Source organism: Budorcas taxicolor, chromosome 8 (genome assembly GCF_023091745.1).
Source record: "Budorcas taxicolor isolate Tak-1 chromosome 8, Takin1.1, whole genome shotgun sequence".
In the NCBI taxonomy this organism is placed as follows: Eukaryota; Metazoa; Chordata; class Mammalia; order Artiodactyla; family Bovidae; genus Budorcas; species Budorcas taxicolor.
The window spans coordinates 97,242,186-97,267,619 of record NC_068917.1 but is presented as its reverse complement, the minus strand read 5'-3'; the positions used below and the strand labels follow the sequence as shown (position 1 = coordinate 97,267,619).

Sequence of the window (25,434 nt, the reverse complement as noted above, 5' to 3'; positions counted from 1 at the left end):
CTTCTGACTCCTGCCTCCCTCTTCTCATCTTGCATCACTCTTCCTCATAGCTCATCACATTCCAGCCTCGCTGCCTTCCTGTTGTTCCTTATTCATAGAACACTGGGGACCTTTTCCCCTGCACTCTGTTGCTTCTGCTTGTAATGTTCTTCTTCCCAATCCCTGCCTGGCTTGTTCTCTGTCATCATTTAGGTTTTGGCTGAAATGTATGACTTCTTCAGGTGGTCCTTTCTCATCAGTCATTCCCCCTTTATTTTGCTTCCATTTTGGCCATCAAAGATTATATTATTTGTTAATTAATCTTTCCTGGGAACACAAACTCCATGATGGCAGAGACTTCGTCTTTTCACCCCAGATTCTCAAATATGCAGGACAGTGTCTGGCACATAGTAGAGATGCTCAGTGAATGTTTGTTGAGTGAACCCATGGGTGAGTGATTGAATGCTGGTGATTGGGTTGACTTGAGTTCAGTATATGAGCAGTTAGGCCTTCTTTGTGTTCCATGGTATTTAACTGGAAAACGAGTCTGTAGCTGACAAGTCTGTGGGACAGATCAGTAACTAAGTGGTGAGGGGATATATCTGTATTTGCAGTTATTATTGATTCGTCCTGTGCTCTGAGGCAATAGGAAAGGCCAGACCCTCTTGGGCGATCCTATCCTTGGTGTCCCTTTGCAGAGAAAGGCCCTGCTTGGTGGGAGAGGAGAAGTGGACCACTGCCCCAGTCCCCCAGACCATCACAGACCTCTTCCGAAATGGAAACTGGACAATGGAGAACCCCTCCCCCACCTGCCAGTGTAGCAGTGACAAGATCAAGAAGATGCTTCCTGTGTGCCCCCTGGGGGCAGGGGGGCTGCCTCCTCCTCAAGTGAGTCCTTTCAGGGTGTGACTGAGTAAGTGAGGGTGGCCTGGGAAGAGGAATGGATGACATATTTTGAAGTCAGCCTAGGTCCTTGTTTGAGATACAACCAGAGACAACACTCTGGATCAGTGGTCTGTGGAAGTCACACTGCGGCCTCTCCTGCAGTGGTGGTGTCCCAGGACAGACTGACCGATGCAGCTTCATCTCCACCTCTGCCATAGAGGAGCTGGTGACCTTGGATGGGTCACTCTGAGTCCCTGGGCTTGTTTCCTCACTGCTGAATTAGGGAGGCTGGCCCGTAAAGCTTCTGTGAGGGTTATGACTCTGACAATCCTCTGAGACTATGAGTGAGAGAAGCAATTCTGAATCATTTTTTTCTGAGAATTTCAGGAAGAGGCTTGCTTGTGATGTCTCTCTGCTGCCTTATCAGCATCCAGGTTGTAGGATGAGGACAAGGAATTTTAAATAGTGTTGAAAAAGGAGTCCTTAGTGGTTTGCTTCTTAAAATAGCACTTCATCTCGTCATCAGTGTAACTCCAATGAAGAAAATTCACTAGGCATAGTCAGTGGTGCTGCTCCCTAGAAATCTTTTGTAACTGTGAAGAATGATACTTCATGGTCTATTGCTTAGCTGTTCAGAGTAATTTGCTGGGAATCACCTTAACTTGGCATAAAGGGCAGAATAGACCAGGCCTTGGTGATTGGCTGATGACAGTGTCCAGGCCCTGTGGGCAGGGGTCTGCTCACACCATGGTACGTGTTCGAGGAACATGTGTCATTTTTGTTCTTGATTTGTTTTCTGTTCCAATTATGGCCCATAAAGACACATGTGCTTGGTTTTTCTGATGACAGAAAAAACAGAATACTGCCGACATCCTTCAGAACCTCACGGGAAGAAACATTTCGGATTATCTGGTGAAGACATACGTGCAGATCATAGCCAAAAGGTCATCATTTATAATCCTGGGCCCCTGCTTAGCTGTTACTGATTAGAGGAACTAAAGTCCTAAAAAATAGGAGATTGAATAGTGGTGGGAAACATCACAGTTTGGCTTGATGTTGTCCTTTTGAAGTTTAGGATATTCTTTCAGATTAGAAAAGGTAATGGGAAGTATTATGAATATTCAGGTTGAAGACTGAGGTTGCCTGGCTCCAGAATGAAGATAAATCTGGATTTAAATTCTAATTCTGCCACTTATTAGCTGTTTGACCATGGCAACCAGTTATCCTTCTAAAGCCTTAGGCTGTATATAATGTGATAATAATGTTGCTCTCAGTAGTTTGTTGTAAGGATTAAATGAAATGATACATGTAAAGTACCTCTCATGGATGGAATGAGTGATAAATACGTGGCATTATCCAGAGAGCGCTGAGTTCTCAGGACTTCTCTGTGGAGGCTTAGAAGAGCCATGTAGCTTCCTGGGGCATCACTGCATAGTCCTGAATGCATTAGCTCCCCCAGTATTTGCAATTTTGCTTTCCTCAGTTTCAGTTACCCATCATCAGCTGTGGTCAGAAAATACTAAATGGAAAATTCCAGTAACAAACAATACATAAGTTTTAAATGGTATGCTTCTCTGAGTGGTGTGATGGGAATCACCCCACTGTGTCCCTCCTGGGATGGGAATCATCCCACTGTCCAGCATATCCACACACCATAAATGCTCCTTGCCCTGGCCCTTTTGGTGATCAGATGGACTACCACAGTATTACAGAACTTATTCCCAAGTAACTTTTATTTTACGTGATAGTGGCCCTATTGACCTTCAAAGAAAATGACAGGTGATAGGAAAAAATAGTATACGTAGGGGTTGGTATTATCTGGAGTTTTAGGCATCCAGTTGGGGGGTGTTGGAGTGTGTCCCCTCCAATTAAGGAGGGGACTGCTGTACTTAGCTGATGCCCAGAAAATGTTTGTTCTAGCTTCCTTCCCATCAGCTTTGTTATATTTGGTCCCCTAAGTTGGGAGTTTTAGTGACTTTTAATGACAAGGGTATGCTTGAATGGCAGTTACTGTTAGTTTCCAAGAAAGAAGCATAATCTCTCCATATGTTAGCCATAATTGAACTATTATCTTTGAATTTAAAAAGTTTGTAGTTTGATCACATCTTTGTTGGTTTTTTAATTGTTTTAATACAAGGCATGACCTTCATAAAATAATAATGTTTTAATATGAGGAGAAGAAAAGACATGCTGATTAGGGCTTCTTTTCATTGGCAAAACCCTACAACACCAGCTTGATTGTAGAGTCATTTCTGTCCCTTTGTTGTATCCCCAGGTAGATATTTCTAACTTTTGTATGATCAGGAAAAGCATCAATGTTTCTCTGGACTGATTTCTGGTTTCTTTGTCTTTGGCCCTCACTACAGCTTAAAGAACAAGATCTGGGTCAATGAGTTTAGGTAAGTTGACTCCTCTGTGCTTTTCTTTTTGTTTTCCTTGACTCCTAAAGCTCATGAGGATGATTTTAATGCAGTTTTTTGGACCCTGGGAAGCTGTTGGTTTAGGGATGGTTTTGCCCTTGGCTCAGTGCCCAGCTGCCACTTCAGAGGCCTTTGGAATTTTTGCATATTGATCTCCTTGTGGGTCTCTAGGGATTTGACAGGAAGCATGATGTGAGGGAAAAACCTATGCCAATTAAAATTATCATCAGATTCCTAGGAGACCTAGGGGCCCAAGAACAATTTTTCAGGTCTTTGTAATAACCAAGAAGGTCTTAGATGAAATAGGAGGCTTCAAAACCATCTATGTTCATTGCATTTCAACTCATTTATCCTTCTGAGTTTTTAAAAATAACAATGTTTCTGTTAGGAAATAAGACCAGAATTCCATCAGGAGGGTAAGAATCATTTTTTCCTCTGCTGCAGTCAGGCTTTCTCCTCTCCACCCTCCACCACCACCCCTGCCCGTATCCCTCTGAGTTTTGAAGAAGCAGATGACACTGGGGAAAAAAACGAAGGAAACATCCTTGAAGCCTATTATTACTCATGAGAAATGAGATGCCTTACATGGCTGCCTCAGAACTTTGTTTTTTGACCCTATCTCCCACCTTTCTTCTTTGCCTTTTTTCCCAAGAGCCAGGACCTACTGAATAACTGAGTAGAGTGGATGCAGAACCTTCTGTGGTTCTCCTGCTATGAAAGGGCCATAACCCATCTATAAACCCTCCCTGGCCTCTCTGGCCAATGTCTTCCCTGCTCATCCTGACTCCCCATCTGCTTGCCTTGAGACCCATGTTCAGGCCTGAGCTACCAGGGGTGGGAGGAGCATCTGTGAGATGAATGAGCATTCTTTCCTCAACATCTCAGATGTCTCATTCTGTGTATAATGAGACCCAGGTCCCTCTCACTTGGGCAGAAGCTATAAGAGTTAAGAGATTGCCAGGATCCATTAGAGGAGACCAAGGTGAAACTTTCTCTGAGTCCTATTCTGGTCTTACTTTGAACATACAGTTCCTCTAATTGAACATTACATCCTTAGGCAGTGTCTGCTGCTGAGTGACAATGGGCCCCACGCTGCCTGTGTCGTAATGTCAGGCTATTCTTTTAGGTACGGTGGATTTTCCCTGGGTGCCAGTAATTCTCAGTCACTTCCTCCGAGTGAAGAAGTTAATGATGCCATCAAGCAAATGAAGAAACACTTGAAGGTGGTCAAGGTACAGTACCCATCCTAAGACATGTCGGACAGAAAATGAGTTGCTGGTACATGGGCGTAGTTGACAAGTAGATCTGATTACCTGGTAGCTTACTGTTTAAGATTTTCAAGTACAAAGCCATCACTGAGCACTTAGAGATCATGGGTCAGCCAAGACTGAGTCACTCAGAGTGTACTTACTGTTTGAAAGTGCAGGTCAGAAACAAGTTCAGGGACTTCCCTGGTGGTCCAGTGGTTAAGACTCTGCACTTCCAATGCAGGGTGCCTGGGTTCAATCCCTGATCAGGGAAGTAAGACCCAATACAGCCAAACAAACAAAGATGCTTGAGAAGAAAAAGCAAGTTCAGAGAGTTTAGATCTCTCAGAATAACTTAAGTATAGCCAGTGAACTGGGCATCAAACATACTTTTCTAAAACAATCATTGGTTAAACAGGAAATGAATCACTTTCTTTAAACCGGCAGCTAGTTTTAGGACCTGATAAACATTCACTTTCTTTATCTGTATCCCAGGTTTCCCATTTCTAAGTTGGAATTGGGGGTCTGATGATATGAATTCCAGGGTCACAGACAGCAGGGATTGTCCTAGAATCTCTCCCTTGAGGCCCAGACCCCATATCTGATGCATCTACATGTTAAATGTAGCTGGGGGCGATGTCAAGGGAACGTGGTAAAGAGCCCTTACCACCAGATACAGACTGACATCTGCCTCTTGGGACCACCAGATACAGACTGACAGGGTTTCCCTCTGGTTCCTTTAAGACCTATGACTCGTGGCAACATCAGGGCTTTAGATTTCCAGTCACTTATTTTTCAGGAGCCATTTATTATTTAGAGGGTTCAAGTTGCATTTCAGTGAATGAGGCAGTAGCTGTGTTTCCCTTCACAAGGTTGTGCCATTGTCCACAGACTCCAGACTTCCTGTTGCTCCTCCCCTGTGAACCATCCCAGCTGAGGCAGCTTTTTGTTGTTCACAGGACAGTTCTGCAGACCGATTTCTTAGCAGCTTGGGACGGTTCATGACAGGACTGGACACGAAAAATAACGTCAAGGTAAAGCCCTTTGTTCCAGTGGCTTGATGAACAATAATTCCTGTATTGCCCCGAAGTGTCAGCTCATAATAATGTTGATTCACGACAGAAAAGTCTAGTAACTTTATTGGTGAGGCTATAAAAAGAACTTGCTTTTCTGCTAGTCACACCAGAGGAACCATTATGAACATGACTGAGATACTTAACCTGTTTAAGCCTCAGTTTCCTAATCTGTAAAATGGAGGCAATAACCATGTCTACCTCAAAGCTTTGGTGAAGATTAAATACATTAAAGAAAGTCAGCATATTGCCTGACCTCACGGTCAGTGCTGGGCACACCCTGGCCCTTGTTACCTCTTTACCATGTTCTCTGATCATGTTTTATCTTTAGGTGTGACTGAAATTTCTGGAGTTCATGTGCATGTTTTGTGTGTGTGCACCAAACTTTGGGAACAGGGGTTAGGAGCAGTACTTTGTACCTGGTATGTTTTATTTCAGGTGTGGTTCAACAACAAGGGCTGGCACGCCATCAGCTCTTTCTTGAATGTCATCAACAATGCCATTCTCCGGGCCAATCTGCAGAAGGGAGCGAACCCCAGCCAGTATGGGATTACTGCTTTCAATCACCCGCTGAACCTCACCAAGCAGCAGCTCTCAGAAGTGGCTCTGTAAGTGTCACTGTGTCTGATTTGGGAGAGGGGAGGGTGTTGGGGGAATTGTGGTGCAGGGGAAAGAAGTATGAAGCTGGTTGTAGAATAACAGCTGGGGACGGAGGTATGTTATGTATGTCTGGGTTGGTCCAGACTCTGGACAAAAAATGATCAGTTTATGAATTGGCTGGGCAGAGATTAAACTACACAAGATAGATGCTTCTGTAATAATTAAAGCCATTATTACATTTAATGAATTCATTTAAAGTAAGTTAAATTGTTAATATGATTCTAAAATATTTTAACTCACTCTTAACACAATGTTTAATTTAAAAATCAATTTCATTTGTTTCAAAACAACTATTTTTAAACTTAGTGAAACACACTTTTATCAGCTTGTGTGTTTATTAATTCCTGGAGAGGGAGAGAGAGACAGCATGTGTGTGTGTGTATGTGTGTATGGTGTTAAAGCCAGTATTATCTAGTTCAGAGTGTATAGCCTTTGAAATCATAGAGATCTGGGTTTAAATCTGGTTTTTTAAACTTTCTAGATACATGGTATTAAGTGAGGCATTTCATGTAAATGGACAAGTCTGGCCTTCAGTGCAAGGTTGATATTCAATACATGTTAGGTTCCTTTCTTGTTTATGGAGTATGGCACAGTTATAGTTTCTGCTTCACTTGTATGGAATATCAGTGTATGTCACTAGGATCTTTATACCAAGCTTATATGAAATTTATATAAAGAAATAATATATATTATATCCCATTTAATGGGCTTATAAGGCTATTTTTCTTATAATAAGGATCTGATGGAATTTTTATGTTAGATTGATATGCCATGCTCTTTTGTTGTCAAATTCATTTACAGCCAGAAATTGTTGTTTGAATAGTTTCACACTAATATTTCTGCTTTATTTAGTTTTCAAGCTACACTACTCCCTTATGTGTGAAAATTTACAGCTTGTTGCTCATAAAAGATCAAGACTAGTAGAACAAAGTGAATGCTATTAGGCCACTCTTAGACTTCCTTTAATAGTTTTGTTTTGGCCGTGGACTCTCTTTGACCTCAGTAGAAGCAGTTTTGCATTTGAATTATTAAGATTTTTTTTTTGATTGAAAATAATCATCTTTAACCCTGAATGAAATATATGTGGTGAACAGATCTTTTTCCCTGGGGTATGCTTCAGACATTCATGTGTGTGTGTGTGTGTGTATGCTTCAGACATTCGTGTGTGTGTGTATCTGTGTATACTTCAGACATTCATGTGTGTGTGCGTGTGTGTGTGTGTATGCTTCAGACATTCGTGTGTGTGTATATCTGTATACTTCAGACATTCATGTGTGTGTGTGCGTGTGTGTGTGTATGCTTCAGACATTCGTGTGTGTGTGTATCTGTGTATACTTCAGACATTCATGTGTGTGTGCGTGTGTGTGTGTGTGCATGTGTGTGTGTGTATGCTTCAGACATTCATGTGTGCGTGTGTGTATGTGCATGTGTGCACGCGCATGTGTGTCTGCATGCTCTGATTGTGCCCTCAGCTGCACTGTCTTTTTCAGGATGACCACATCTGTGGACGTCCTTGTGTCCATCTGTGTCATCTTCGCGATGTCCTTCGTCCCGGCCAGCTTTGTCGTGTTCCTGATCCAGGAGCGCGTCAGCAAAGCGAAGCACCTGCAGTTCATCAGCGGAGTGAAGCCTGTCATATACTGGCTCTCCAATTTTGTCTGGGACATGGTAAGACCACCCGCCTGCTGCTGCTCCATAAACCTCCATCAGGGCTCTAGACTGGACGGATGGAAGGGCTTCTGGCCTTCACCAGGAAATGTTCCAGCTAATCAAAGATGAATGAAAGAGGATAAGGCAGGCACAGTTGTACACTTTCATGTCACCAAACACGACCTTCAGCACACAACTGATGTTACACCAGAGAAAATCAGTCCAAAGGGACTGCAACTGATACCACCACCACCTCATTGCCTAAGTGACAACCTTTTAAAGAACTGAGGTGGAACACTCAGTCGGAACTCTAAGTCAGTGCCTCTAACTTGTCTGATAGATTTTTAACCTCCAGAGTCAGGATATTCTTTGTCTTACCAGGAACTCAACCTGCCATTTGAAAACATCTTTTGTTTTACTGGAAGCTTATCCATCCCTTGCAAATCTGTTTTCATGTCAGCTGTAATATAATGCTTCTGTTTGAGCCAATATGGAGGGTGTCAAAGAATTCTGAAGTTCAAATTATTTTTATAAAGCAGAGTTGAAATGTATCTCCCTATGAGTTCCATTAATTGTAGGCCACACAGAAAATTTAATTCTTCTCCCATTGGATATACCCTCAAATATTTGAAGACACCTATCATTTATCCTAAATCTTCCCCAGATAAGATGGTATATGAGAACACACTTTGTAATCTCTGAAGCCCTGTAGAAGTGTGAGTGATGATGATGATGTCTGTGTTGGTTATAGCAAGCCTCTCAGACTTGTCACTGTTCTGACCTGATTGCCTCTCTGTGGCCCACACTCCATATTGTTAATGTGCTCTTTGAAGAACAAAGCCTAGAATTAGCCTTATAATCAGATTGACATCCAAATGGTTATGGGTCTAGAGGCAATTGATCTTTATCCCATACTCCTCTTCCTCAGCCCAAGGGTACTGCAGTTTTGAAGTAGTGTGGTCTTATTGGCAACTTGTAGGGAACTGAAACCTCTGCTTCATAGGTATTGTTAAATGGGGTCTTTTTCACTGTTTACTAATGCAGTTGACTCTTTTCAACCTTTATATATAGCTTTATTTATAAACATAAAGGTTTTTTAAAGCACATATAAAACTTTTTTCCTGTTAAACTAAATTTTATGGGATGTCCATTTGTTTTGTTTTTTGTCTTAATCGAATGATTGCTTTATTGAGTAAGCACTTACATACTGACTGCTCACTGTGTATCTAACTCTGCCAGGCATCACAGATTCAGAGATGAAAGATCAAGTCCCTGACTCAGGAACACTATTATCTTCCTGTATATTATCCATCTCTCCCTGCTGTAGAACCTCTGAAATTTGCTGTAAGCATGTCTTCATCTAAGTTGTTGAAAAACACAGTTGGGTAGGATGTGACTGAGGCACAGAGCCCTGCAGTCTGAAGCTACAAATTCTTCTAACAGCTGGCAAGCCCACTGCTACCTCCCTGCCTGTGCTTTGCTCTGCCAGCTGCGAATTCCTGTAATTGTCTTGTGGTCAAGACTTTATTTCTGCATTTTAATGCTTGAGACACTGTCAGGACAGACTTTAAAATTAGTCTTGGTGTGATGAAACTGTCCTGACATTGATGTTATAAGTGCTTACCTCATAAATAGATTACAAGAGAGCTTGAACTTGGGCAGACTGTAATATAGCATTAATGATGAAACAGACACAGTCATCTTCGGGAAGAGTAATGGCAGCTTACTTGCTGCCTGTGAAATTGAAATTACTCTGACTGGGAATCCATCCTTCAATAAGTTTACTGAGCGTGACACCTTGGCTTATCTGTTGGAAAGACAGAAAGGACATGCAGTTTATAAAATCAGCCAGGGGTAAAAGGCTTGTGAAAATGTGCTGTCCAGTATTTTGATTAATAGTTTTTGTGGCTTCATTAACTCACAGTTATTCTTCAATATGTTTATCTGCCCTTTCTTGTCCAGTGATGGTGAAGACTTGAGATGTGTTGTGTCTTTGACTTAGGGGTGACCTTGGTTTCCTTGTTTCACTTTTAGTGCAACTATGTGGTCCCTGCCACGCTGGTCATTATCATCTTCATCTGCTTCCAGCAGAAGTCCTACGTGTCCTCTACCAACCTGCCTGTGCTCGCTCTTCTACTTTTGCTGTATGGGTAAGGCACCTCTGGATGGGGCAGATGGAATCCACTGTCAGAGAGAAGGTGGAGGACACGCAGTGGACATGTGTCTTTGTGCCTCACCAGGTGGTCCATCACACCTCTCATGTACCCAGCCTCCTTCGTGTTCAAGATCCCCAGCACAGCCTACGTGGTCCTCACCAGCGTGAACCTCTTCATCGGCATCAATGGCAGTGTGGCCACGTTTGTGCTGGAGCTCTTCACCAACAATGTGAGTTCTGTGGAAAGAGATGCTGGGATGACCATATCTGGAGCCAGGGGATAGTGTCTGTCATGATTGTATTCTGCTTGCCTGTGGCGTTGACCCCATGGACCAGTCTGAACTTTTGCAGTCTGTCTTTCCTGGGTTTGCATAGCATCTCTTGCTTCTCCTTTTCCTTATGTGTCTCTGATCAAATCTTTCTGTTTCTTTCGACAAGTCCTTTTATACTCCTTTCTGTCCAAGTGTTGCTTTCTCCAGTATTCGGTCCTCTGCCATCTTGTTTTCCACTGTAGGAACTGTCTCTGGGTGATGCTGTTCATTCTGGAAGCTTTTACCCCCACCTCTCAGTGTCTCACATTGTTCTCTCTCAGATCTGTGCCTTAAGCCCTGACTCTTCCATTGAACTCTCGCCCCACAGTCTCACTTGCCCAGTGGGTGGCTCCGTTTAGATTAACTGAAAGATACCCTAGACTGGTCACATCCCAGTCATCTTCCCCTCAGAACCCAGTATTTCTCTTGCCATTCCTGTCACACTGGATGGCATTACAATCCCCCCAGTCACCTCAGCTGGCAGTATTAGAGCTATTTATCTGCTTTGCTTTTGCTTATTTCTCCCACATTCAGTTGGTGACCTTGCCAGTTCCCTCAATTACAGATCTCTCAAACAAGGTTTCCTGTCCATTCCTGTTGTCATTGCTTTTGTCCAGACACCTTAACTTAACCCACAAGGCCTTTCAGAGGTGTATAATCCTTCCTGGACAGTCCCCACCACACCCTTTCCCAACATGGTAGGCTTCGGCTGAAGGGTTCCTTAAACCCTCCGCAGGCCCACAGGCCTGTTTGAGGACCCCCAGCCCAGCCCGCATGGTCCTCACCAGTGTGAGCCTCTTCCTCAGTGGCAGTGGCAGTGTGGCCACTCTGTTGTTGGAGCTCTTCACCAGCAATGTGAGCTACCACCCAATTCTGTGAAAACTAAGCTTCAGCCTGAAGTTTTGCTTACCTGCCGTATAGCAGGTACTCTCTCTTCTCTGTGCTTCCAAAGCTCACACAGTTCATGCCTCCAGGACAACACATCCAATTATGTAGTAATTTCCTGTTTCCATATTTCTTTTCTTCAGAGTAGAGACTGTTTCTTAATCATCTTTAGCTCTCCTCTTCCCTAGCCCAGTGCATCCAGCACTTAGCAGCTTACTTAGTTGCTAGGTATTTGGCCATTGCTAGATTGATGTATTTGAGAAGAATTATTTGAATTCCAACAAAATCCTGAAACTGAAATATATTGACCTAAACATGAGCAATTTGCTTTTAAAATGCTAAGCAAATGTTTTGTGTTGGATTTGCTTTTCATTAAATGCAATCATATTTCTAAACTTTGCTCATTTTCCTCCCATATTCATAGCATTATTCCAAATTTTCTAAAGAGCAAAACTTTTGCTACATTATATATCATTAGCTATGGCTGCTGCTGTTTATTGGTATCTGAATCAAAGATTCAGTTTGACCTCAAGGAATCAAACTTTTTCTTCACTCTCATATTTTAGACCTTGGTCAGTTTTTAGCCTGCGTCATAAAAGACATACAGTCTGTCTCTTATTTTTTTTTAGAAGCTGAATAACATCAATGATATCCTGAAGTCAGTGTTCTTGATCTTCCCACATTTTTGCCTGGGACGGGGGCTCATTGACATGGTGAAAAACCAGGCAATGGCTGATGCCTTGGAAAGGTTTGGTGAGTGACAGCAGTGGCTACAGGATGTTTTAATAGGGATGGGAGTTTGTATGGGTCTTGATACTTTGGCCTTTATTTTGGAAAAAGGCTGGTGACTGGGCCTAGGACTTCCCTCCGCTGATAGGGCTCATATCAGCACAGTTGGCTGTGGCTTGTCTGACACAGCCATTTGTCTGAAAGGTGAGAACATGGTTTTGGAGGTAGGGAAAAATACTGGTTTTAGCTTGGACCCAGTGCCTGGTACCACTGGTGGCGTTTGTTAAAGTCATTGGAAAAATCAAATCACAGCTCTAAGAATTAGGTACAGGCCAGAGAATCGAAAGGAAAGATGCAAACTTTGGCTCTATTAGGAAGATCATGGACCTGCAGGTGGGGTCCTATATTACCTTTTATACAGTCTATAAAAAGATAATTTACTGCAGCTCTTTCTGCCTTTAGAGCCTTTAAAAAATCTCTCCTGTGCCCACATTACTATTCTTTATCGACTTGCTCATATAGTTAGATGGGCCATGTTATTTAATGGGCATAGAAGAGGGACTATTTTTTTAAGCTTGGAGGTACAAAGGAGATATATAAGGAATTTAAGGAATATTTATATAAAATGAGGTGAATTGAGTTACTAGATTATATTGTGCTGTGCTTAGTCGCTCAGTCCTGTCTGACTCTTTGTGACCCCATGGACAGTAGCCCACCAGGCTCCTCTGTCCATGGGGATTCTCCAGGCAAGAATACTGGAGTAGGTTGCCATGTGCTCCTCCAGGGGATCTTCCCAACCCAGAGGCAAATCCAGGTCTTCTGTATTACAGGTGATTCTTTACCATCTGAGCCACCAGGGAAATCCCTAGATTACATTATACGCTACTGAAAGGAGCATCTTTTAATGTGCTTTCTAATCTTCCTTAGTGAAGCTAATAATTTGTTAAAATACTGACCCTAAAAATTACCCTGGATTGCTTGCCTTTTCACAAAGAATTTTTGGCACATCTCATTCAAAAGGAAGCATTAGGTTTCTTAGATGAAGTTACAGATCTAATACATGTTGACTCTGAAATTCTGATTGATACTGCATTGCAGTATGCTTCCCTAAAACCTTACCTTAAGTCAGACTTGGAAACTGGTGACTCCTTTATTTTTTCGTCCTTATCACGGGTGATGTACCAAGTGGCTTCAGTCGTGTCCAACTCTTTGCACGCCTATGGACTATAGCCCACAAGGCTCCTCTGTCCATGGGATCCTCCAGGCAAGAATACTGGAGTGGGTTGCCATGCCCTTCTTCAGGGGATCTTCCTGACCCAGGGATTGAACCCGTGTCTCTTACATCTCCTGCATTCGCAGGCGGTTTCTCTACCATTAGTGCTGTGACCAGATCCCTAAAATGGGTGATAACCATTGGTATTTGTAGAAATGGGCTTCCATAGGAGCTCAGTTGGTAAAGAACCTGTCTGCAATACAGGAGACGCTGGTTCAATTCCTGAGTTGGGAAGAGCCACTGGAGAAGGGATAGGCTACCCACTCCAGTATTCTTGGGCATCCCTTGTGGCTCATCTCGTAAAGAATCCACTTGCAACGTGGGAGACCTGGGTTCAAAACATAGGTAAATTTGAGCCTGAATTTGAGGAAGGGCTTTGGTCTCTCGTGCCTCCATTCTGATTTGATCTCTGCACTGTGTCCAGGGGAGAACCGCTTTGTCTCACCACTGTCTTGGGACTTAGTGGGACGAAATCTCTTTGCCATGGCTGTGGAAGGAGTGGTGTTCTTCCTCATCACTGTGCTGATCCAGTACCGATTCTTCATCAGGCCCAGGTGAGCTTTCTTGCAGAACTCACTGAGCACTTGGTTTAGGGTCACAGCAGATGGAGCACAGCGAAACACTCAATGGTGGCTGGGTTGACTTGAACGCAAAGCGGATAATCAAACTGATTCTCCCAATGTGGGCATCCCCTGTCCAACAGTACTGACAATGCTGGAGTGTGGATTTTATAGGACTGATGTAGAAACTGGGTCTTGGACTTAGAACATAACTTGAAAGGTTGATTTTTTTTTTTCTTCTTAATTTTCTTCCCCCAAGACCTGTAAAGGCAAAGCTTCCTCCTCTGAATGATGAGGATGAAGATGTGAGGAGGGAAAGACAGAGAATTCTTGATGGTGGAGGACAGAATGACATCTTGGAAATCAAGGAGTTGACTAAGGTGAGACAGTGAAGACAGGCTACAACTTGCCTTCAATTTTTTCAGCTTTATATGTTAGAAACTAGCATTTTGCTGACTCACTTAATAAAAGGAGCATGCTTCCTGAAAGGTGCATTTATACCAAGTTTCTGTCAATTTAATTTTACTTAAAATACACCATGGAGACTTCTCTAATTAAATCCTACCGAGAATAATTTTAAAGTGAACTCTCATTCTTGAGTATGTTTGATTTTCATGTTTATATTTACGTGTTAGTTATTAAAACATCTAATATTGTATATTGAGTCAAAGCTGAAGTTGGGAGAATAAATGATTGATTTTGAATTTCAAAAAAAGCTGATAAATACCCATTGATTAAGAGGAGGATCTATTTTGGCCCCTTCTAGGTGCCAGAACAACAATAATTCAGTTTTTTGTAATATGTTCAATATTTGAAATGTTTTGATAACAAATTTTTATCCCGTAGAATTTAATTTTTAAAATATCTGCAGTGTCTTTATATTAAATAAAAATTATGTAGATGTTAATGACAAATATATTTTTTTAAAGTCTGATATTCGATTAAAAAATACAAAGAAATTCATTTATATTTTGAGCATCAGAGTCATTCAAAAGCCAGTTGCCACAGAGACAGACTAAGGCTTTGGCACATTAAGTATCTGACTTAGTCTTATCAATGAGTCGAATCTCGTGGTGTGTTTAGGTCATAATTCCCTCTTCCACAGTTGCCTGGGGGAGCCGTGAGTCACTGCAGCTCATGACTTTTTACATTTTGCTGGTTTCAGGTATACAGAAGAAAGAGGAAACCTGCTGTTGACAGGATCTGCGTTGGCATTCCTCCTGGTGAGGTAAAGGCGCTCTATCCATATTGTGTTTGCTCCTATTAATTCAGACTGTCTCTACTCCAGTCAAACAACAATGTCTGTAAGAAGTTAAAAGTGATTTAAAAAGGCTACTCCATTTATATCTATGTGTAGCAGTCAGTCATTGAAAGTTTGAGGGCCCCATATATCAAATGGAGAAGGAAATGACAACCCACTCCAGAATTCTTGCCTGGAGAATCCCATGGACAGAGGAGCCTGGCGGGCCATGTCCATGGGGTGTCAGAGTCCCACACGACTGAAGTGACTAAGCACACATGCGTGCATATATCAAAACTAGTGGCCCTGTGTATCAACAATTTTGGATAATCTCAGACAATTTAAGAAAAGTATGTTCATCTAGAAAGTGATTTTGTGATCCATTCAAGATGATAATGAAATTCAAATAGATTTTTAAAAAGATTTTCTCTTTATTTATGTTTGTATTCTTATATACCCTTTAGCTAGATTCGATGGTAAAATTTGATTTGTTGGCTTTTATCACTGTTTTTCACTCGTTAACTTTGGCTTTAACCCAACAACTCAAAGAATATTTACAAATACATCCACATTTAAAATGGTTCCATTATAAAATGTATGATTAAACATCCATATGACTTCTGAAAACCTAGAAAATATTTTACTCTTCATTAAGAGTGACATTTTAGGATCATGTTACATAAAAATGAAGCTGAGGTGACTATTTATTAATCTTTTATATTCAGATTTTTAATAGTTTGCTAATATTACTGACCCAATCATTTTCCCAATCATTTTCAGTGCTTTGGACTTCTGGGTGTTAATGGAGCTGGGAAATCATCAACTTTCAAGATGTTAACAGGAGATACCACTGTTACCAGAGGAGATGCTTTCCTTAACAAAAATAGGTGAGAAAACAAGTCTGTATTTTGCCACAAAGACTTTTTTTAAACTTTATTTAAATGAATATGTTGTGATTTTGATATAACAGCACTGTATAGTTTCTAAAAATGTTGAAATATAGTAAACTGTAAAGAAGAAAATAAAAATCCATAATCCCAGTACCTACAGATAATGACTATTTACACTACCTTTTAGTTTCACTTTATTTTTTTTAACAGATTTATTCAGGTATAAGTTATGTACCTTACAGTTTGCTTGTTTTAAGAGTACAATTCAGTGACCTTCAGGCAATATGCAGAGTTGTACAACCATTATCACAATACAATTTTACAACATTCCCATCAACCCAAATCTCTATTTTTTATATATATATTATATTTATGTATGAGATTATATTGGATTATATTGAGATTATATTAGATCTAGATTTTTAAATTAGTTTTTTGTTGCTAATGACTTGGGTTACATATTCTAAGATGTAGAATTTTACATTGCTGCATAAAATGCCTCTGTGTACACGTACCTGTAGTTTATTTCACTATTTCCTTATTGTTGGACATTTATTTCACTAGTTCCTTAATTGTTGGATATTTGTTTCTGTTTTTCATGAAATATGTCCTTGTATTCATTTTGATTGTTTCATCAAGATACAAGGTTATATACCTGTGAAATTGCCCTCTAAAGGTTATGCCAACAATGGATGTCACCACTGGGCTAGTATTTGAAAATGCAGAGATCACTGAGCAGCCTGATCTTAAGGCGTACAGTATGCCTACAGTACAGCCCTGCTAGGCAACTTTGAAAGTGAAACCCTTGAGCATTCTAAATATGTGGAACTTCTCTGGGCTTTTTATATGGAGAAATGGTACAAATGGCTTTCAAACTTTTTGATCATGTCCCATAATAGCAAATACATCTTACCTCTCAGTCAAGTAAATGCACAAAAACATGTAAACAGGCATATAGCTTAAATAATTTTGTAAAATACTACCTACTCTTACTGCTTATAGTGCATTCAATATTTCTTACTCCACTCTCTGCCATGCCATTTTAATAATACTAGTTGTGGCCTACTAAATTTATTTCATAATGTACAAATGGGGGATGACTCACAATTTGGACAAAGGGCTACTAGCCAATAAAATTGAAAACATCAAGGAACTTAATGTACTCATGACTTTTCTCTGCATCTTACATTTGTTTTAGTAACAGTGTAAAGGCGGTTTAAGAGAACGGAATTTTTAGAATAGCAGGCCTGAGGCTACATACATGGTTCCCCAGGTTTGTTTCTAGTACCAGGCTCCTGGGGTATATAGCAGTAGTAGCAATAACTGGTCCAGACTAAGGTTCATCACATTGCCTGATTCTGAATACTGGTATGAGCAGTGTAGTTGTGAGGTCTAGGCGAAGGGTCTGTGAGGGTCCAACTTCAGTTCTGGAAAACATTGGACCTGGGCCTACTAATTGATGTGCAGAGAGGAATGAACACTGCTGACAGGCTGAACCCATGGCTCTCCAGAGGTGACTGAAGTGCAGCCGTCAGACTGGATGTGACACTGAGCTTCCTCCTACACCAGGGATCCTTAACCCTAGATTGGCTTCATGGGGCCTAAAAGCTGCCGCCACCAGTATATGTAAAATTGTGTCTGTAGTTACATTTTTTGTTGTCATCAGGTTCTCATCATGAAAACCTTCAAAACCAGGGCAGTTTCTGTGTTGAATATTTAGTAGGACTATAGGGTTTGGATCATGCTGTGGCCAAGTCAGTGTATAGGCAGCAAAAAGCAGGGGGAAGTCACCCGAATTGCTGGGCCTCCTCTGGCTTAAATGAAGCAATAGAGCACATGGTGCATATGACTGGGCCGCAGAATCAAGTCAGGAATGGACACTTCATGTTAAAGCCCCTGGATAGCGTGACTAAGATTGTTGATATCCTGAGGGCAGAAAGGCTGTTCCTTGAAGCTATAAGCAAGTGTGCTCACTGGTCTGTTTGTCATGCACAAGCACAGTGTATAGAATGTTAGGCAAGATGGTCTGACCAGGGTACCAAAATGCATAAAACCCTGACCAGTTTTGCTTTTCTTTGCAGTATCTTATCAGACATCCACGAAGTCCATCAGAACATGGGCTATTGCCCTCAGTTTGATGCCATCACAGAGCTGCTGACTGGAAGAGAACACGTGGAGTTCTTTGCCCTTTTGAGAGGAGTCCCGGAGAAAGAAGTAGGCAAGGTACTGTGGGCACTGGAAAGCCAGCCTGCCTTCTTTGGCATCCTGACAGCCTGCCTTATGGCTGTGACCTTCGCACATGGCCATCGGCTTCAGGCTGTTCTTCCTTATGGGTGCAGCGACAGGAAGTGCCGGCTCTTTGCAGCTACTTTCAAAGGGGGAGGCTGCGGCGGTGGGGTAGGGATGGGAGACCAGACTCGCTCTGGGCAGAGAGGGGGTGCTGCTTCCTGTGCGGTGGGCACTATCCAGGTCATGATCGTATAGAATCTGGTCCTACTCAGTGAAAGAATTCTCACACGTAAGTGTAAGAAAGCATGATAAAATTACCAAACCCAGCAAAGGTCAAGGTGCTCTTTTATCACTCTTAGGTTGGCGAGTGGGCGATTCGGAAACTGGGACTTGTGAAGTATGGAGAAAAATATGCTGGGAACTACAGTGGAGGCAATAAGCGCAAGCTCTCAACAGCCATGGCTTTGATTGGCGGGCCTCCAGTGGTGTTTCTGGTGAGTGTGACTGAATGGAAAACCCTGTTCTGGCCTGAATGGAAAGCATCTCTATTCTAAAGTCCTGGATGTCCAGGATGTGCATGACTGGCTTGGCAATGGCAAGCCCCACCTCACCCGATGAGGAATAGCCCGATGAGGAACCAGAGGGAAGCTCCCCATCCCTCTTCGTAACACACATGGGGCGTATCTGCCTTGCCCTCGGATGTTACAGAGAGGGAGATACTCCAGGGACCTTGTTTCTCTGGCATGGAGAATCCCAACAAGTGTTACTGAGGCTGGGCGTAGGATTTAACTTTCTTTGGACCATTCTGTATGCCATCTATGTGTTCATCCTCTGGAGATAGAGAATGTTGTTACAGCTTCAGGATCCCTAAGTAGCACCTTGGGTCATAGTTCCTCACATATGGATAAATGGAAAACAGAAGATCAGACCAACAGTGGCCTTTGACCTTTTTCTTCTGTAGAGGAGAAGGGCACTGAGGTTATTACAGGAAGAAGCCTTGGACTGAGGCTTTAAAGTTATCCAGATTTAGATTTAGAATTTGTTTCTCTAAAAGCAGCAAGTCTAAGATCATGGCATCCGATCCCATCACTTCATGGCAAATAGATGGGGAAACAATGGAAACACTGACAGACTTTTTTTAGGGGGGCTCCAAAATCACTGCAGATGGTGACTGCAGCCATGAAATTAAAAGATTTTTGCTTCATGGAAGAAAATCTATGACTAATCTAGACAGCATATTAAAAAGCAGAGACATTACCTTGCTGACAAAGGTCCATCTAGTCAAAGCTATGGTTTTTCCAGTAGTCATGTATGAATATGAGAGTTGGACTATAAACAAAACTGAGTGCCAAATAATTGATGCTTTTGAACTGTGGTGTTGGAGAAGTCTCTTGAGACTCCCTTGGACTGCAAGGAGATCAAACCAGTCAATTGTAAAGGAAATCATTTCTGAATATTCATTGGAAGGACTGATGCTGAAGCTGAAACTCCAATACTTTGGCCGCCTGATGTGAAGAAGTGACTCTAGAAAATACCCTGATGCTGGGAAAGATTGAAGACAGGAGGAGAAGAGGACGACAGAGGATAAGATCTTTGGATGGCATCGCCAACGGGCATGAGTTTGAGCAAGCTCCGGGCATTGGTGATGGACAGGGAAGCCTGGCATGCTGCAGTCCATGGGGTTGCAAAGAGTCAGACACGACTAGTGACTGAACTGAACGGAACTGGAGACCAGCAAGTAGAGTATAACAGGCTAAGCCAGGGTGAACTAGAATTAAAAAAGAAGAAATTTATTCAATTTTTGAACTGACTTCAGTAGCATTTCAGACAAAAATAATTTTTAGTATATGCTTGTCAGTCATGAAAAGATGATTGAAACTAAATGACTTTTCCCTTTTCCTTTCTGTTTATTTGGAGAAATTTAACTTCACAAAAATTAAATTTGAGTTTTCTACTCAGTGACAGTTATAAAAGTGAACTGGTTATAAACAAATATGAAATATTCTTTTATGTAAGGTCTTGTTTTTTGATCCATCAGGAAATAAACAGAATGGTAAGTTAAACCTTAGGCTATTTCTAAAACGCTTCTGCATTTAAGACCAAACCTATCTTTGATTTTTTTCCAACACATAATAAGACTTATTCTATTCTGTTTACAGGATGAACCAACCACAGGCATGGACCCTAAAGCCCGGCGCTTCCTGTGGAATTGTGCCCTAAGTATCATTAAGGAAGGGAGATCAGTAGTGCTTACCTCTCACAGGTCTGTAGTGAAGAGTTGGCTTGACTTTGTTGTTGTATAATTTTTAGGTTTTCCAAGTAGTATATATGGTCACTGTGTAAAAACAGAAAACACAGAAAGGCAAAGAAAAAAAAATTATGGTCACCTGATGTATCACCAGGAGACAACTATTATTATCACTGGGCAATATATCTTTGCAGAGTTTTCCTCTGCAAATCTATACACAGTGTATATGTTTTTTACAAATAAAAATGCAAGCTTTGTCATATATACCAAGTTCTTTTTCACTTAACAATATTGAGAACAGTATTCCAAGTCTGTTTAATTGAGATGTGTCATCATTTCTTATAGCTATTAGTGAATAGTATTCCATTAGCATATACCCTAATTTACTTAACCGTTCCTCTTTTGTATAGACACTTGGATCATTCTCAGCTTTTTCACAATTGTAAATGACACGGCAGTGAGCACTGTTTTCCCTACATCTTCATGAAATTTCTAGCAGGATGCAGTTATACTCTAGGAAGCTAAGAATCTGTTTCTTTGAAACGCCAGATGTCATGGTGATGTTCTGACGGTTACAGGAGCATCTTTCTCAGACTAAACCTCATTCTGTGTCCCCACAGTATGGAAGAATGTGAAGCTCTTTGCACCAGGATGGCAATTATGGTCAATGGGCGGTTCAGGTGTCTTGGCAGTGTTCAACATCTGAAAAATAGGTAACAAAGACAATTTCTTTGGGATCCCACGTAATGAGAAATTGTGTATTTATTCTTTTGTGAATGTATACATGGTGGTTCTAAACCAAAGGGAAATAAACTGAACAAAATGGTACAGTGCAAAGAGTGAGGACTTTGAAGTCCAACAGAACGGCGTGCAAATTCTCTCTTTACCTTTTAGTGGTTGTATGCACTTGGGCAAGTTATTTAACCTCTCTGAGAGTCAGTATTCTGGGAATAGCTACTTTCTGGTTTTGTTATAGAGATGTAATGGGAGGATTTACATGTGCCAGTAAGGTTGGAGCATAGACTTTGGAGTCAAACACACCAGTTGGTTTGACTGGTGTTGGGTCCACACCCCAGCCCTACCACTTCTGAGTTTTGTATCATGAGCAAGTGACCAACTCTCTAGGTTTCAGTTTCTCTGTAACATCTCACAGGTCCAAGTGTGGATTAAATGAAGTCATGTCTAAAGCACTTGGCAAGGCAGCTCAAATAGAATAGGTATTCAGTATATGACAACTGGTTCCTTTTCTCTGAAACTGATTTCTGGGTCTGACAGGGACTATTTCCTCTTTCAGGACCCAAGAGTTAAGTATTCTTTTGAGAAGTTTCCCCAGAGTCTTCAATTTGATTTTGTTTTTCCTGCTTTCAGGTTTGGAGATGGTTATACAATAGTTGTACGAATAGCAGGGTCGAACCCTGACCTGAAGCCTGTACAGGAGTTCTTTGAACTCGCCTTTCCAGGAAGCGTCCTGAAGGAGAAGCACCGGAACATGCTTCAGTACCAGCTTCCGTCTTCACTGTCTTCCCTGGCCAGGATTTTCAGCATCCTTTCCCAGAGCAAAAAGCGACTCCACATAGAAGACTACTCTGTCTCTCAGACAACACTTGACCAAGTAAGCGTTGAGTGTCAAAAGTAGATTTGCTCTTCAGGGTGAGGACTCTTCCCCCTTCATTATGGGCCCTAGAACAGTATAGATTATCTGAGCATGAACTCCTGATTGTCAGCTGTTATGCTTTTTACCTAACCTCCCTGAATCTGAAAAGGGAGATGATGCTACTGATTTCATAGGGTTATTATGAGAATAAATTGTCATACTAATCATAAAAACTGCAATTTATTGAGTATCTGCCATGGGCAGGTATTAGGCCAAGTACAGTATCCCGTTTAAATTAAATGACATCAGGTACAAAAGAGATCCTGGCCCTTAGTAGACATCCAGCAAATGTTAGTTTTCATCCCCCTTCCCTTTAATCAAGTCTGTTTGAGTCAAAGTATAGATGATTGAGTGGTTGGTTGATTTGGAGGGGCAATATATAAGGGCAGTTTTTTACTTTTTTTAATGATTAATGCTTTTTCAGTCATTCCTTTCTCCCTCCTACACAAAGTTTTCTAGTTAATCTATTTATTCAATCTCAGATTCTTCTATATGACCTAATTTCCACATGGGGAAAAGTGCAAGTTGAATAAAGAGAGAGCAAGTTAGAGGTGTTTATAATGGTCTGTCTTTATTTTGACAGGTATTTGTAAACTTTGCCAAGGACCAAAGTGATGATGACCACTTAAAGGACCTGTCATTACACAAAAACCAGACAGTAGTGGATGTTGCAGTCCTCACATCTTTCCTGCAGGATGAGAAAGTGAAAGAAAGTTATGTATGAAGAATCTTGTCCATATAGGGTGGCTGGAAGAAGGGAGGAACTAGACCTTCCTCTGTACCACGTGAAGTGTTCCAGAGGAAAGAGCTAGAAGATTTTGTGGGAAGAAGTAAACTGGATACTGTACTGATACTATTTCAATGCAATGCAATTCAATGCAATGAAAACAAAATTCCATTACAAGGGCAGTGCCTTTGTAGCCTATGTCTCATATGGCTCTCGAGTGAAAAAGACTTGAATTTAGTTTATTACCTTATACTCATGTGAAACTCTAGTATGGAACCCAGTGGACATATGAGTTTGACATACTTTTTTTGTTCCTTTGTATTCTTACTGGGGTTGCAACAATAATTCATCAAGTCATGGCCAGTGATTATTTTTCAAAATCAAAAGGCATGCACATGTTCATTTATTACGCCGTGCCATGCCAAGAGACTGGCTTCCTGGTGACATAGCCACTGCTGGCAATGAGTGTGCCAGAATTACTAGTGCCAAGTTTCTCAGAAAGCCTGAAGCACCATGGTATGTATTGTACACTTTTGTGAAAGCTGCGCTACTCAGTCTGTTGACATCATCAAATACCAGGTGATGAAATGGCGCCATGTGTGGGGAAAGTCCTGCTTTGATTCCCTTTTTGAGCTGCTCTGGTGATGGTGACATGGAAACTGCATGGTGACATGCAAAAGCAAAACTTGGTTTCATTGTTGTCCTTTGCTTGGAACCATGAGTCTCCAAGATTATCTTTCTGGGACTCTAAGTATACTTAGATCCAGGTAAGAAGCAAAGAATCAGCAACCACATTGTTGGGGCTGCAAGCTGGGGAGGCCATGGCATGTGATGAAAGAGATGATGTATTTGGAATCAAGGGAAGTCTGTGTCCATTTGTCCTGCTTGTCTACTAACACGGTACAGTGCATCTCAAGATCTTGTCGTTTGACACAAGCATAGTATTATTTCTGGCTTTTTGAATTCATCTAGAATATGAAAAGACGGAGTTGTCTTCTGAGAACAATCTTTGTACTTTTAACGTTATTTGGAATTGTAAGTTCTATTAGTGACTTCTAAAAACTTAGAGTGGCTTCTTTGTAGAACCCTGTGGCACAGAGGAGTATGGCCACACTGCCTCCTCGCTAGCTTTAATTTTTCACGTATGTTTGCAAATGGATTATCTGACTAATGCCTAGTGACTTGAAAACAGTATGATGGCCAAGATCTCATGACAACATTATATTTAAGTATCTTTAAGATCGTTAAGCATACTTTTAGTATCAGCGCATTAGTCAAGTATTCTTTGAGTGTATGTTATAACTGAGTGAGTATGGATGGATGGCGTGGGGAGAAATTAAGTTTCAGTAGATTTCCTGTGCCATGTTCATCAGATAACTGGTTTACAAATACAGGTTTTGTTGTGGTTGTGGGAACCCACTGAAAGAATATTGGGCAGCCCACTTTTTGAAAGCAGCAACAGTGCAAAAGCCAAGAAAGTTTATGTCATAGGGTCACAGATTAGCTTCAAAACTTGTTGAATAACATAAAACTTTGGCTTATGGCATTTAGTACCTTTGAATATTGGCTTTGAAAATCTCAGATACCCCATTCTGACAATCTCAAATTTTTTATCTCTTCAGTCACTATCATGGGAAAAAAGCAGCAAATGCCCCCACATGAAAATTATTTCAGACTTTTCCAAGGCAGTTTAATTGTTTTTAGTCAGTAAACACTTGTTAAAAAGAATGTTATCTGTCTTGAGACAACAAAATTATGAGAGAAATACTGTTTGAAGTTAAAGTGATCTTTTAATATCATTACTAATGTCTTTTCCTTTTAAAAAATGAGATATTAATTCTAAAAGTACAAGATTTCAGATCTATTCCAAATATACATTTTTTCTTTTAAAATTGATTGCATGTTATCATGCAACTTGTTGCCTGGAGAAAGAAAATGACCTTTAGAGAGTATTGCCAATATTTTCTAAAATGATAAACAAGTAATAAAGACATTTTCCCAATAATTCTTGGCCTAAACTCATATTTTATGCTGTCTTTAATGATATAAAATTCATAGAATGTTTGTTTCTCCTTGTTTAGTATTTTCCAAAATCAAGCTTCTGCTAGATTCCCATTTCAGCAGAATCATGTCCTAAATCTGTATTGTATCAAAGCCATGAGCAGCTCCCTTTTTTGGATTATTCTACTTCAAGGCCATATTTTAAAAAAATCAAAAGATACTGTGAACTACTTTGAAAAATGCAACATTTCGATATAGATTTAAAGGCTATCTTAAGCTAGGAACAATCTACAGCTACTCATCTACTTCATTAGTACTGTTATTAGATATTCAAATTGCAGTCTTTAAAATTTTTCTGGGTAAGCCCAATTATAGTAGAGATTTGCTCTACTACTCTCTGCTCAGTCAAGTAAAATTTCTATATCATCCCTGTGGAAATGTAACCATGTGAGTTTAACAACAAAAAAATTTTTTTAAGTGTTCAGAGATTTCTGCTTTTGCTTCATTTGGACACCTGAAGCCTTATTAACTGTGAATATGAAAAAATACAAAAGAACACAATAACAAAGCCCTCTATATACAGATACCCAGAATAGGTCATTGTTAAAAAACCAATAA

General features: G+C 40.9%; 1 protein-coding gene and 1 non-coding gene across 2 annotated transcripts in view; both read left to right on the top strand.

The window, feature by feature from the left end:
• The window catches only part of LOC128052437 (phospholipid-transporting ATPase ABCA1), a 110,544-nt gene extending 85,981 nt beyond the window's left edge, over positions 1-24,563 (top strand). The window contains exons 30-49 of the mRNA XM_052644998.1: positions 678-867; positions 1,714-1,808; positions 3,231-3,263; positions 4,411-4,516; positions 5,491-5,565; positions 6,043-6,212; positions 7,755-7,932; positions 9,949-10,064; positions 10,155-10,299; positions 11,895-12,018; positions 13,692-13,821; positions 14,087-14,207; positions 14,993-15,055; positions 15,848-15,954; positions 18,039-18,180; positions 18,546-18,680; positions 20,346-20,449; positions 21,055-21,147; positions 21,803-22,046; positions 22,672-24,563. Coding sequence (XP_052500958.1) covers positions 678-867; positions 1,714-1,808; positions 3,231-3,263; positions 4,411-4,516; positions 5,491-5,565; positions 6,043-6,212; positions 7,755-7,932; positions 9,949-10,064; positions 10,155-10,299; positions 11,895-12,018; positions 13,692-13,821; positions 14,087-14,207; positions 14,993-15,055; positions 15,848-15,954; positions 18,039-18,180; positions 18,546-18,680; positions 20,346-20,449; positions 21,055-21,147; positions 21,803-22,046; positions 22,672-22,812 — 2,512 coding nt within the window. The 3' untranslated portion in view covers positions 22,813-24,563. The remainder of the gene's footprint in view (positions 1-677; positions 868-1,713; positions 1,809-3,230; positions 3,264-4,410; positions 4,517-5,490; positions 5,566-6,042; positions 6,213-7,754; positions 7,933-9,948; positions 10,065-10,154; positions 10,300-11,894; positions 12,019-13,691; positions 13,822-14,086; positions 14,208-14,992; positions 15,056-15,847; positions 15,955-18,038; positions 18,181-18,545; positions 18,681-20,345; positions 20,450-21,054; positions 21,148-21,802; positions 22,047-22,671) is intronic.
• TRNAG-UCC (transfer RNA glycine (anticodon UCC)) lies at positions 4,733-4,805 on the top strand. The gene has a single exon. It is a non-coding gene; the product is annotated as a tRNA-Gly (tRNA).
• Positions 24,564-25,434: the final 871 nt, after the last annotated feature.